The 12,849-nt window shown below is 46.6% G+C and overlaps 1 protein-coding gene across 1 annotated transcript in view; it reads left to right on the top strand.

Annotated features, from left to right (window-relative positions):
* Positions 1 to 12,849, top strand: part of LOC134984727 (zinc finger protein 271-like) — a 208,064-nt gene that overhangs the window by 50,671 nt on the left and 144,544 nt on the right. Inside the window, exon 3 of the mRNA XM_063950233.1 lies at positions 11,279 to 12,826. Within this exon, the coding sequence (XP_063806303.1) occupies positions 11,320 to 12,826 (1,507 nt within the window). The 5' untranslated portion in view covers positions 11,279 to 11,319. The remainder of the gene's footprint in view (positions 1 to 11,278; positions 12,827 to 12,849) is intronic.

Genomic DNA, 12,849 nt, shown 5'->3' with positions numbered 1-12,849 from the left:
CTGATCTTTTTTCCAGATAAAGCCGTTCTCAGAACTAAGTCTGGTTATCTTCCGAAGGTGGTCTCGAAGTTTCACCTTAACAAAGAAATTGTAGTCCCGGCTTTTCAGGTATCGGGACTGTCTGCGGGAGAAGCGTCGCTGGACATAGTCCGTGCATTAAGAATCTACGTAGATCGTACCAGTGCCATCAGAAAGACAGATTCTCTCTTCATTCTCTACGGATTTCACAAGAGAGGATGGCCTGCTAGTAAACAGAGGCTGGCAAGATGGCTTTGAATGACGATTTCAGAAGCATACTCTCGAGCTGATCTCCCTGTTCCGGCTAAAGTCTCTGCTCACTCTACACGTAAGGTAGGTCCTTCATGGGCAGGACAACATGGTGCTTCAGTAGAACAGATATGTAAGGCAGCCACATGGTCTTCCATTAAAACATTCATTAGACATTATGCTTTGGATACTTTTGCCTCTCATGCTGAATTCGGGAGAAAGGTTCTATCTAATCAGGAGCGTCCCCACCACTAAAAATTGCTTTGGGAAGTCCCAATGTTATCCTGTGGAATACCTGTGGACCTTTTCGGAGAAATATACGTTATGGTAAAAACTTACCGTTGATAATGGTATTTCTCCTATGTCCACAGGTTTCCACAGGGATCCCACCCTGACGCACCTGATTTGAGAATCTTTATACTCACTAACCTCTTCCCTCTTGCATGGAAGGGTGTGCATGTGTGTTCTTCTCGCCTGAATAGGGTTCAAACTATAGATTGTAATCTTGCAAGCAGGGCCTTCCTACCTCTATGTCTGTCTGTTTTTACCCAGTTTTGTTCTATTACTGTTGTTCTAATTGTAAAGCGCAACGGAATATGCTGCGCTATATAAGAAACTGTTAATAAACATTATGCTCCTTCCTAAATGCTTTGGAAACAACTGATTTGACGGAGTCGGTGGGCGGAATTATATGTACGAGCCCGGTGCATCCTGGGAGGCCAGAAAGCTCGTGATCGTTTGGTGCCAATCCGCTTTCGCTCCAGCATATCCCAATTTTATCCTGTGGAAACCTGTGGACACAGGAGAAATACCGTTATCAACGGTAAGTTCTTACTATAACGTATATTTAATTACCTACCGGTATATCCTTTTCTCGTAGTCCATAGAGGATACTGGGCGCCTGCCCAGTGCTTTGTGTTTTCCTGCTTTGTTACAGTATTGTTGGTTCAGCTGTTGCTGTTCCTGTTCAAGTGTGGTTAGCATGGCTTTCCTCTTGTTATGTGTGTGCTGGTTCCAATCTCACCACTGTCCTTATATATCCTTCTTTCGAAGTATGTCCGTCTCCTCCGGGCACAGTTTCTAGACTGAGTCTGGTAGGAGGGGCATAGAGGGAGGAGCTAGCCCACACTATTAAATTCTTAAAGTGCCCTTGGCTCCTAGTGGACCCGTCTATACCCCATGGTACGAAATGGAACCCCAGTATCCTCTACGGACTACGAGAAAAGGATTTGCCGGTAGGTAATTAAAGTCCTATAGCTGGTGCATCACAAAGACCTGTGAAAGCGGGTTGCTGGATGACGCATGTAGATTCACACATGGATGGGTCAAATTCAAGAGGTCCTTGCAGGAGATATGTCCCTGGTAATTACAGTGACTCTCATAAAGCACAATCAGTGCACGCGTCTTGTGTGACTCTCTCATGGAGATAGGTGCTATTAGCGCTAGGACTACTGCCATGGTAGTATCAATGCGCAGAGCTTTGTGGCTGCGTCAGTGGATAGCGGACGCAGATTCCAAGAGCAGTGTGGGGTCTCTTCCTTTCTCAGGGAAATTTCAAAGGTTACTGCTGGGAAATTCACGTTTTTCCCCTCTGGGGCCCCACCGGCTAGGCATTCCTACCCAGGGCTGTCTACCCAGTCCTTTCGGACTGCCAGGTTCAGATCAAGAGCCAGATGCACCTCAAACACGGCGAAAGGCACGACAAAAAAAAACAGGCACCGCAGGTTCCCGGGAACAAAGCACCACTTCAGCTTCCACTAGGGTCTCAGCATGATGGTGCCCCCCCCCCCCCTCCCCACCCTGATGGGATCTCGAGGTGGGAGCTCGATTGCATCACTTCAGCCACATCTGTGAAAGCTCCTACTAGGATGCCTGGGTAAAGGATCTCATTGCTCAGGCTACAAGCTGGAGTTAAACATTGCTCCTCCCGAACGATTTTTCAAATCAAGCTTACCAGTTTTGGAGGATACATGAGTTACGCTGCAACAGGCCATCCTAAAGTTGGTCCAGTCCCAAGTCATTGCTCCAGTGCCGCTACAACAACAGGGAAAGGGTTACTACTCCATCCTGTTTGTGGTACCAAAACCGGACGGTTCGGTAAGGCCCATTTTGAATCGAAAATCCTTGAACCCTTGCTAAAAGGTTTTCAAGATCAAGATGGAATCCTTGCGAGCAGTGATTGCAGGTGTAGAAGAACAGGAGTTCATGGTTTCGTTGGATATAAAGGACGCTTATCTCAATATCCTTATTTGGCCACCTCACCAGGCTTGCCTATGGTTTGCCCTGCTGAACGATCACTACGAGTGCCAGGCGCTACCCTTCGGCCTGTCCACAGCTCTGAGGGTCTTCACAAAGATGATGGCAGATATGATCCAGCTCCGAGTCCAGGGGATCAGTATTGTCCCTTACCTAGACGATCTCTTGATAAAGGCTAGATCCAGGGAGCTTCTATTGCTCAATATAGGCCACACTATTCAGCTTCTGTCACATCATGGGTGGATCCCACCTGGAGCCTACTCAGCGGCTCCTATTCCTGGGAATGTTTCTCAATGCAGTGGGTCAGAAAGTATTCCTCCTAGAGGTCGAGGCAAGGACGGTCCAGGATGTGGTCCGAGCGGTTCTACGACCGAATCGGATCTATATCCATCTTTGCATAAGATTGTTGGGAAAGATGGTAACCGCATACGAGGCGATCCAGTATGGAAGGTTCCACGCCAGAACATTTTAATTGGATCTCCTGAGCTAGTAGTCCGGTACACATCTTCAGATGCACCGGATCATACACTACCGTTCAAAAGTTTGGGGTCACTTACAAATTTCCTTTTATCTCTAACGTCCTAGTGGATGCTGGGGACTTCGTAAGGACCATGGGGAATAGACGGGCTCCGCAGGAGACTGGGCACTCTAAAGAAAGATTAGCTACTATCTGGTGTGCACCTGCTCGTCCCTCTATGCCCCTCCTCCAGACCTCAGTTAGAATCTGTGCCCGGCCAGAGCTGGGTGCTCCTAGTGGGCTCTCCTGAGCCTGCTAGAAAAAGAAAGTATTTGTTAGGTTTTTTATTTTCAGTGAGCTTCTGCTGGCAACAGACTCACTACTACGTGGGACTGAGCGGAGAGAAGCAAACCTACCTATCTGCAGCTAGGTTGCGCTTCTTAGGCTACTGGACACCATTAGCTCCAGAGGGATCGAACACAAGTACCTAACCTTGATCGTCCGTTCCCGAAGCCGCGCCGCCGTCCCCCTCGCAGAGCCAGAAGTACAGAAGACCGGCAGAAGCAAGAAGACATCGAAATCGGCAGCAGAAGACTCCTGTCTTCACATGAGGTAGCGCACAGCACTGCAGCTGTGCGCCATTGCTCCCACATTACACCCACACACTCCGGTCACTGTAGGGTGCAGGGCGCAGGGGGGGGCGCCCTGGGCAGCAATTGGGTACCTCCTGGCAAAAGCAGCATATATACAGTTGGACACTGTTATATGCATGAGCCCCCGCCATAAATTTTACACAAAATTGCGGGACAGAAGCCCGCCGCTGAGGGGGCGGGGCCTTCTTCCTCAGCACTCTCCAGCGCCATTTTTTCTCCACAGATCCGCTGAGGCTCTCCCCTGCACGATAGAGAGGGTGAAAAATAGAGGGGGGGGCACATAAAATTGGCGTAAAAACAATATATACAGCAGCTACAGGGTTAACACTAAGTTACTGTGTGATTCCTGGGACATATAGCGCTGGGGTGTGTGCTGGCATACTCTCTCTCTGTCTCTCCAAAGGGCCTTGTGGGGGAACTGTCTTCAAATAGAGCATCCCCTGTGTGTGTGGTGTGTCGGTACGTGTGTGTCGACATGTCTGAGGTAAAAGGCTCCCATAAGGAGGAGATGGAGCAAATATGTGTGTGTGAGGGTGTCTCCGTCTACAACACCGACACCGGTTTGGATATGTGTAAGTGCTGAGGTGAATTTATTGCACAAAAGATTAGAGAACAGACAGGAAATCTACCCATGTCTGTCCCTATGTCGCAGAGACCTTCAGAGTCTCTCAATGATCACTATCCAAAATAATAAACACTGGTATCGACACGGAGTTTGACTCCAGTGTCGACTACGATAATGCAAAGTTACAGCCAAGATGGCTGAAAGGTATTCAATATATGATAATTGTAATAAAAGACGATTTGCATATCACTGATGACTCATTGTCCCTGTCACAAGGGTACACAGGTGTAAGGGGAAGAAAGCTGAGGTAAATTTCCCTCCTCTCATGAGGAAAAAGAGCGGGAATCTCCAGACGTGAGACTGCAGCTTCCCACAAAGAATTCTCGGGCAATATCCTTTCCCCACTAGGGCCAGGATACGATGGGAATCTTCCTCTAGGGTGTCACAAAAGGCAGCCCTGATGTTACAGCTATTCTCAAGGATCCTGCAGATAGCGTGCACATTCTGGTACACTACTCAGACCGGCGATTGTGTCGGCATGGGTTTATAGCGCTGTGGCAGCGTAGACGGGTTCCTTATCAGCAGAGATTGAGACCCTAGTATGTATGTATATATATATATAGAGATATATATATATATATTAAAGATGCTGTCTTAAGAGAGATGTGTATATATAAAACATGCCATAGAGACATGAGTATACTGGGTCCTAGAGCCACAGCTATGTCGATTTCTGCGTGACGTGTCCGGTACAATATGCAATGGACAGATGATGCCGACTTAAGTGGCATATGGAAGGCTGAGGATTGTGGGGAGAAGGGTTCTCGGACTGGTCTCCACAGCTATAGCTGGTAATTCTGATATGTTGCCTCATATCCCTGCACAGCCTAGAAAAGCACGACATTATCAAATGCAGCTTTTCTAATAAAGAAACAAGAAAGTCCGAGATGCGTCCTTTCTTGCCAGAGGCGGGGCAGAGAAAACAGAAGTCCTCCCCGGCCTCTACAAAAATCCACTGCATGTCGCTGGGGCTCCACAGGCGGTGCTAGGCCCGGTGGGGGCACGCCTTCGTAAGTTCAGCCACAAGTGGGTTCGCTCCCTGTTTGATCCCTGGGCAATAGATATTGTGTCTCAGGGATACAAGCTGGACTTTGAGAAGATGCCCCCTTACCGACGACCCTGCCGGCTTCCCCCCACGAGAGGAAAACAGTGTTAACTGCAATTCACAAATTGTATCTTCAACAGGTGGTGGTCAAGGTTCACCTCCTTTAACAAGGAGGGGATTGTTTTTCGACCAGGTTGTAGTCCCAAAACCAGGTGGTTCGGTCGGACCCATATTCAATTTAAAATCCCTGAACATATACCTGAAAGGTTTCAAGTTCAAGATGGAATCGCTAAAAACGGTTATTGCAAGCCTGAAAGGGGGAGATTTAATGGTGACTCGGGACATAAAGGATGCACACCTTCTTGTCCCCATTTATCCACCTCATCAGGGCGTACCTCAGAATTGCGGTACGGGATGGTCATTACCGATTTCAGACGTTGCCGTTTTTTGTCTCTCCACGGCCTTGAGACTATTCACCAAGGTAATGGCGGAAATGATGTTGCTCCTGCGGAAGCAAGGTGTCACTATTATCACGTACTTGGACGATCTCATAAAAGCGAGATCAAGAGAGCAGTTGCTGAACACTTTCTCTGGAAGTGAAACGGCAACACGGCTGGATTCTATATATTCCAAAGTCGCAGTGGGTTCTTACAGCTCATCTGCTTCTCCTAGGCATGATCTTAGATACAGACCAGAAAAGGGTTATCTTCCGATAGAGAGAGCTCAGGAGCTCGTGACACTGGTCAGGAATCTATTAAAATCAAAACAGGTGTCAGTGCATCACTGCACTCAAGTCCTGGGAAGGAGGGTGGCATAATTCGAGGCCATTCCCTTCGGCAGGTTCCATACGAGGACCTTACATTGGGACTTACTGGACAAGTGGTCCGGATCACATCATCGGATGCATCGGTTAATCACCCTATCCCCCAGGGCCAGGGTGTCACTCCTGTGGTGGCTGCAGAGTGCTCGCCTTCTGGAGGGCTGCAGATTCAGCATTCAAGACTAGGTCCTGGTGACCACGGAAGCAAGCCTCCGAGGGTGGGGAGCAGTCACACAGGGAAGAAATTTCCAAGGGCTGTGGTCAAGTCAAGAGACTTGCCTTCACATCAACATCCTGGAACTAAGGGCCATATACAACGCCCTGCGTCAAGCGGAGAACTTGCTTCGCGACCAACCGGTTCTGATTCAGTCGGACATCACCGCAGTAGCGCATGTAAACCGATAAGGCAGCACAAGGAGCAGAGTGGCGATGGTGGAAGTCTCCAGAATTCTTCGCTGGGCGGAGAATCACGTAAGCGCACTGTCGGCGGTGTTCATCCCGGGGGTGGACAACTGGGAAGCAGACTTCCTCAGCAGACACGACCTCCACCCGAGAGAGTAGGGACTTCATCAGGAGGTCTTCGCACAGATTGCAAGTCAGTGGGGACTGCCCCAGATAGACATGATGGCGTCCCGCCTCAACAAAAAGCTACAGAGGTATTGCGCCAGATCAAAAGACCCTCAGGCGGTAGCTGTAGATGCCCTGGTTACACCGTGGGTGTTCCAGTCGGTCTATATGTTTCCTCCTCTTCCTCTCATACCCAAGGTGTTGAGAATAATAAGAAAAAGAGGAGTGAGAACAATTCTTATTGTTCCAGATTGGCTACGAAGGACCTGGTATCCGGATCTGCTGGAAATGCTCACAGAGGACCCGTGGCCTCTTCCTCTAAGACAGGATCTGTTGCAACAGGGGCCCTGTCTGTTCCAAGACTTACAGCGGCTGCGTTTGACGGCATGGCAGTTGAATGCCGGATCCTAGCTGAAAAGGGCATTCCGGATGAGGTCCTTCCTACGCTGATAAAGGCTAGGAAGGACGTGACATCTAAACATCACCGAATATGGCGAAAATATGTATCTGAGGCCAGGAATGCTCCTACGGAGGAATTCCAGCTGGGCCATTTCCTTCACTTCCTACAGTCCGGAGTGAATTTGGGCCTAAAATTGGTCTCCATTAAAGTCCAGATTTCGGCCCTATCCATTTTCTTTCAAAAGGAATTGGCTTCTCTACCGGAAATCCAGACGTTTGTAAAGGGAGTGCTGTATATTCAGCCTCCTTTTGTGCCTCCAGTGTCACCTTGGGATCTTAACGTGGTGTTAGGCTTCTTGAAATCCCACTGGTTTGAACCACTTAAATTGGTGGAGTTGAAATATCTCGCGTGGAAGGTGGTCATGCTATTAGCCTTGGCTTCGGCCAGGCGCGTGTCAGAGTTGGCGGCTTTGTCACATAAAAGCCCCTATCTGGTTTTCCATATGGATAGAGCAGAATTGCGGACCCGTCCAAAATTTCTGCCAATAGTGGTTTCATCTTTTCATATAAATCAACCTATTGTCGTGCCTGTGGCTACTAGTGACTTGGAGGATTCCGAGTTGCTTGTTGTGGTCAGGGCTTTGAAGGTTTATGTAGCCAGAACGGCTAGGGTCAGGAAAACAGAGTCGTTGTTTATCCTGTATGCATCCAACAAGCTGGGTGCTCCTGCATCAAAGCAAACTACTGCTCGTTGGATTTGTAACACGATTCAGCAGGCTCATTTGGCGGCTGGCTTACCGCTGCCAAAATCAGTTAAGGCCCATTCCACTAGGAAGGTGGGTTCTTCTTGGGCGGCTGCCCGAAGGGTCTCTGCATTACAATTTTGCCAAGCGGCTTCTTGGTCAGGTTCAAATACTTTTGCAAAGTTCTACAAGTTTGATACCCTGGCTGAGCAGGACCTTTTGTTTGTTCAATCGGTGCTGCAGAGTCATCTGCACTCTCCCGCCCGTTTGGGAGCTTTGGTATAATCCCCATGGTCCTTACGGAGTCCCCAGCATCCACTAGGACGTTAGAGAAAATAAGATTTTACCTACCGGTAAATCTATTTCTCGTAGTCCGTAGTGGATGCTGGGCGCCCGTCCCAAGTGCGGACTTTTCTGCAAGACTTGTATATAGTTATTGTTTCAATAAGGGTTGAGTTATGGTTGCATCTGGGTTTGACCTGATGCTCTGTTTTTTGTCATACTGTTAACTGGTTGTTATCACGTGTTATACGGTGTGATTGGTGTGGCTGGTATGAATCTTGCCCTGAATTATCAAAATCCTTTCCTTGTACTGTCAGCTCTTCTGGGCACAGTTTCTCTAACTGAGGTCTGGAGGAGGGGCATAGAGGGAGGAGCCAGTGCACACCAGAACCTAAATTCTTTCTTAACGTGCCCATGTCTCCTGTGGAGCCGTCTATCCCCATGGTCCTTACGGAATCCCCAGCATCCACTACGGACTACGAGAAATAGATTTACCGGTAAGTAAAATCTTATTTTATACTTCATGGTTAGTTGCCAGTACAAGAGAGAGATATATCTAAGTCTTATTATAATATTACATTTGTTATTGTGGGTGTTCTCAGGAGGGTGGACACAATGATAGTCTGAGACACAATATTATAAAGCCTTCATTAAAAGTTATGTTTTATTATGCACACACATTTACAATTAAGTGTCCCAGAGAGTCGTCTTCTCCTATTGTTTACAAGATTAATATTGTTACAGAAATTGACACATTTCCATAATGTATTTTATTTCCAGCAGAGGGACACACAAGCAGGAACATCTCAGAAGGACATCTAATGTTATCCCCGGATTGTGAAATAAGAGATAATGACAGTATACAGGATTCTCCAGGAGCTAATCCTATTACCCCAATTATACATCCAGCTCTATCAGCTGATCCCCCTGATCCTGGGAGTAGGGACTTCATCAGGAGGTCTTCGCACAGATTGCAAGTCAGTGGGGACTGCCAAAGATAGACATGATGGCGTCCCGCCTCAACAAAAAGCTACAGAGGTATTGTGCCAGATCAAAAGACCTTCAGGCGGTAGCTGTAGATGCCCTGGTTACACCGTGGGTGTTCCAGTCGGTCTATGTGTTTTCTCCTCTTCCTCTCATACCCAAGGTGTTGAGAATAATAAGAAAAAGAGGAGTGAGAACAATTCTTATTGTTCCAGATTGGCTACGAAGGACCTGGTATCCGGATCTGCTGGAAATTCTCACAGAGGACCCGTGGCCTCTTCCTCTAAGACAGGATCTGTTGCAACAGCGGCCCTGTCTGTTCCAAGACTTACCGCGGCTGCGTTTGACGGCATGGCGGTTGAATGCCGGATCCTAGCTGAAAAGGGCATTCCGGATGAGGTCATTCCTACGCTGATAAAGGCTAGGAAGGACGTGACATCTAAACATTATCACCAAATATCGCGAAAATATGTTTCTTGGTGTGAGGCCAGGAATGCTCCGACGGAGGAATTCCAGCTGGGCCATTTCCTTCACTTCCTACAGTCCGGAGTGAATTTGGGCCTAAAATTGGTCTCCATTAAAGTCCAGATTTCGGCCCTATCCATTTTCTTTCAAAAGGAATTGGCTTCTCTACCGGAAATCCAGACGTTTGTAAAGGGAGTGCTGCATATTCAGCCTCCTTTTGTGCCTCCAGTGTCACCTTGGGATCTTAACGTGGTGTTAGGCTTCTTGAAATCCCACTGGTTTGAACCACTTAAATTGGTGGAGTTGAAATATCTCGCGTGGAAGGTGGTCATGCTATTAGCCTTGGCTTCGGCCAGGCGCGTGTCAGAGTTGGCGGCTTTGTCACATAAAAGCCCCTATCTGGTTTTCCATATGGATAGAGCAGAATTGCAGACCCGTCCACAATTTCTGCCAAAAGTGGTTTCATCTTTTCATATGAATCAACCTATTGTCGTGCCTGTGGCTACTAGTGACTTGGAGGATTCCGAGTTGCTTGTTGTGGTCAGGGCTTTGAAGCTTTATGTAGCCAGAATGGCTAGGGTCAGGAAAACAGAGTCGTTGTTTATCCTGTATGCATCCAACAAGCTGGGTGCTCCTGCATCAAAGCAAACTATTGCTCGCTGGATCTGTAACACGATTCAGCAGGCTCATTTGGCGGCTGGATTACCGCTGCCAAAATCAGTTAAGGCCCATTCCACTAGGAAGGTGGGCTCTTCTTGGGCGGCTGCCCGAGGGGTCTCTGCATTACAACTTTGCCAAGCGGCTACTTGGTCAGGTTCAAATACTTTTGCAAAGTTCTACAAGTTTGATACCCTGGCTGAGCAGGACCTTTTGTTTGCTCAATTGGTGCTGCAGAGTCATCTGCACTCTCCCCCCCGTTTGGGAGCTTTGGTATAATCCCCATGGTCCTTACGGAGTCCCCAGCATCCACTAGGACGTTAGAGAAAATAAGATTTTACCTACCGGTAAATCTATTTCTCGTAGTCTGTAGTGGATGCTGGGCGCCCGTCCCAAGTGCGGACTTTTCTGCAAGACTTGTATATAGTTATTGTTTCAATAAGGGTTGAGTTATGGTTGCATCTGGGTTTGACCTGATGCTCTGTTTTTTGTCATACTGTTAACTGGTTGTTATCACGTGTTATACGGTGTGATTGGTGTGGCTGGTATGAATCTTGCCCTGAATTATCAAAATCCTTTCCTTGTACTGTCAGCTCTTCTGGGCACAGTTTCTCTAACTGAGGTCTGGAGGAGGGGCATAGAGGGAGGAGCCAGTGCACACCAGAACCTAAATTCTTTCTTAAAGTGCCCATGTCTCCTGTGGAGCCGTCTATCCCCATGGTCCTTACGGAATCCCCAGCATCCACTACGGACTACGAGAAATAGATTTACCGGTAAGTAAAATCTTATTTTATACTTCATGGTTAGTTGCCAGTACAAGAGAGAGATATATCTAAGTCTTATTATAATATTACATTTGTTATTGTGAGTGTTCTCAGAAGGGTGGACACAATGATAGTCTGAGACATAATATTATAAAGCCTTCATTAAAAGTTATGTTTTATTATACACACACATTTACATTTAAATGTGTCCCAGAGAGTCGTCTTCTCCTATTGTTTACAAGATTAATATTGTTACAGAAATTGACACATTTCCATAATGTATTTTATTTCCAGCAGAGGGACACACAAGCAGGAATATCTCAGAAGGACATCTAATGTTATCCCTGGATTCTGAAATAACCGATAATGACAGTAGACAGGATTATCCAGGAGCTAACCCCATTACCCCAATTATTCATCCAGGTCTATCAGCTGATCCCCCTGATCCTGGGAAATGTTCTCCTGATCACGCTTATATTGGTACATCTGTTACAGCTCTAACAGTAGATACAGTGTTTCCATGTTCTATAGATGCCAAATGTTTTACACAGAACACAAAGCTTCATCAGCCAGCTAAGGCAGGTGAGAGGCCATTTCCATGTTCTGAGTGTGGGAAATATTTTACATGCAAATCAGCTCTTGTTACACATCAGAGAAGACACACAGGTGAGAAGCCATTTCCATGTTCTGAGTGTGAGAAATGTTTTGCATGGAAATCAAATCTGGTTACACACCAGCAAATTCACACAGGTGAGAAGCCATTTCCATGTTCTGAGTGTGAGAAATGTTTTGCACGGAAATCACATCTTGTTAGACATCAGCAAAGTCACACAGGTGAGAAGCCATTTCCATGTTCTGAGTGTGGGAAATGTTTTGCACAGAAATCAGAACTTGTTATACATCAGAAAAGTCACACAGGTGAGAAGCCATTTCCATGTACTGAGTGTGGGAAATGTTTTGCACATAAATCAGACCTTGTTAAACATCACAGAAGTCACACAGGTGCAAAGCCATTTCCATGTTTTGAGTGTGGGAAATGTTTTGCAATCAAATCAGATCTTGTTAATCATCAGAGAAGTCACACAGGTGAGAAGCCGTTTTCTTGCTCTGAGTGTGGGAAATGTTTTTCCTGGAAATCACTACTTGTTATACATCTGCGAAGTCACACAGGTGAGAATCCATTTCCATGTTCTGAGTGTGGGAAATGTTTTCAACACAAATCACATCTTGTTACACATCAAAGAATTCACACAGGTGAGAAGCCATTTCAATGTTCTGAGTGTGGGAAATGTTTTATCCAGAAATCACAACTTGTTATACATCAGGGAAGTCACACAGGAGAAAGGCCATTTCCATGTTCTGAGTGTAGGAAATGTTTTACAAACAAATCGAATCTTGTTAGACATCAGAGAAGTCACACAGGTGAGAGGCCATTTTCATGTTCTGAGTGTGGGAAATGTTTTGCACGGAAATCAGTACTTGTTGAACATCACAGAAGTCACACAGATGAAAAGCCATTTCCATGTTCTGAGTGTGGAAAATGTTTTGCACACAAATCAGATCTTGTTATACATCAGAGAAGTCACACAGGTGAGAAGCCATATTCCTGTTCTGAGTGTGGGAAATATTTTGCACAGAAATCATATCTTATTACACATCAGAGAAGTCACACAGGTGAGAAGCCATATTCCTGTTCTGAGTGTGGGAAATATTTTGCACAGAAATCATATCTTATTACACATCAGAGAAGTCACACAGGTGAGAAGCCATTTTCTTGCTCTGAGTGTGGGAAATGTTTTATACGGAAATCACAACTTGTTACACATCAGCGAAATCACACAGGTGAGTGGCCATTTCCATCCTCT

Source organism: Pseudophryne corroboree, assembly GCF_028390025.1.
Source record: "Pseudophryne corroboree isolate aPseCor3 chromosome 3 unlocalized genomic scaffold, aPseCor3.hap2 SUPER_3_unloc_78, whole genome shotgun sequence".
NCBI classification, from domain to species: domain Eukaryota; kingdom Metazoa; phylum Chordata; class Amphibia; order Anura; family Myobatrachidae; genus Pseudophryne; species Pseudophryne corroboree.
This window is presented reverse-complemented; position numbering and strand designations above follow the sequence as displayed.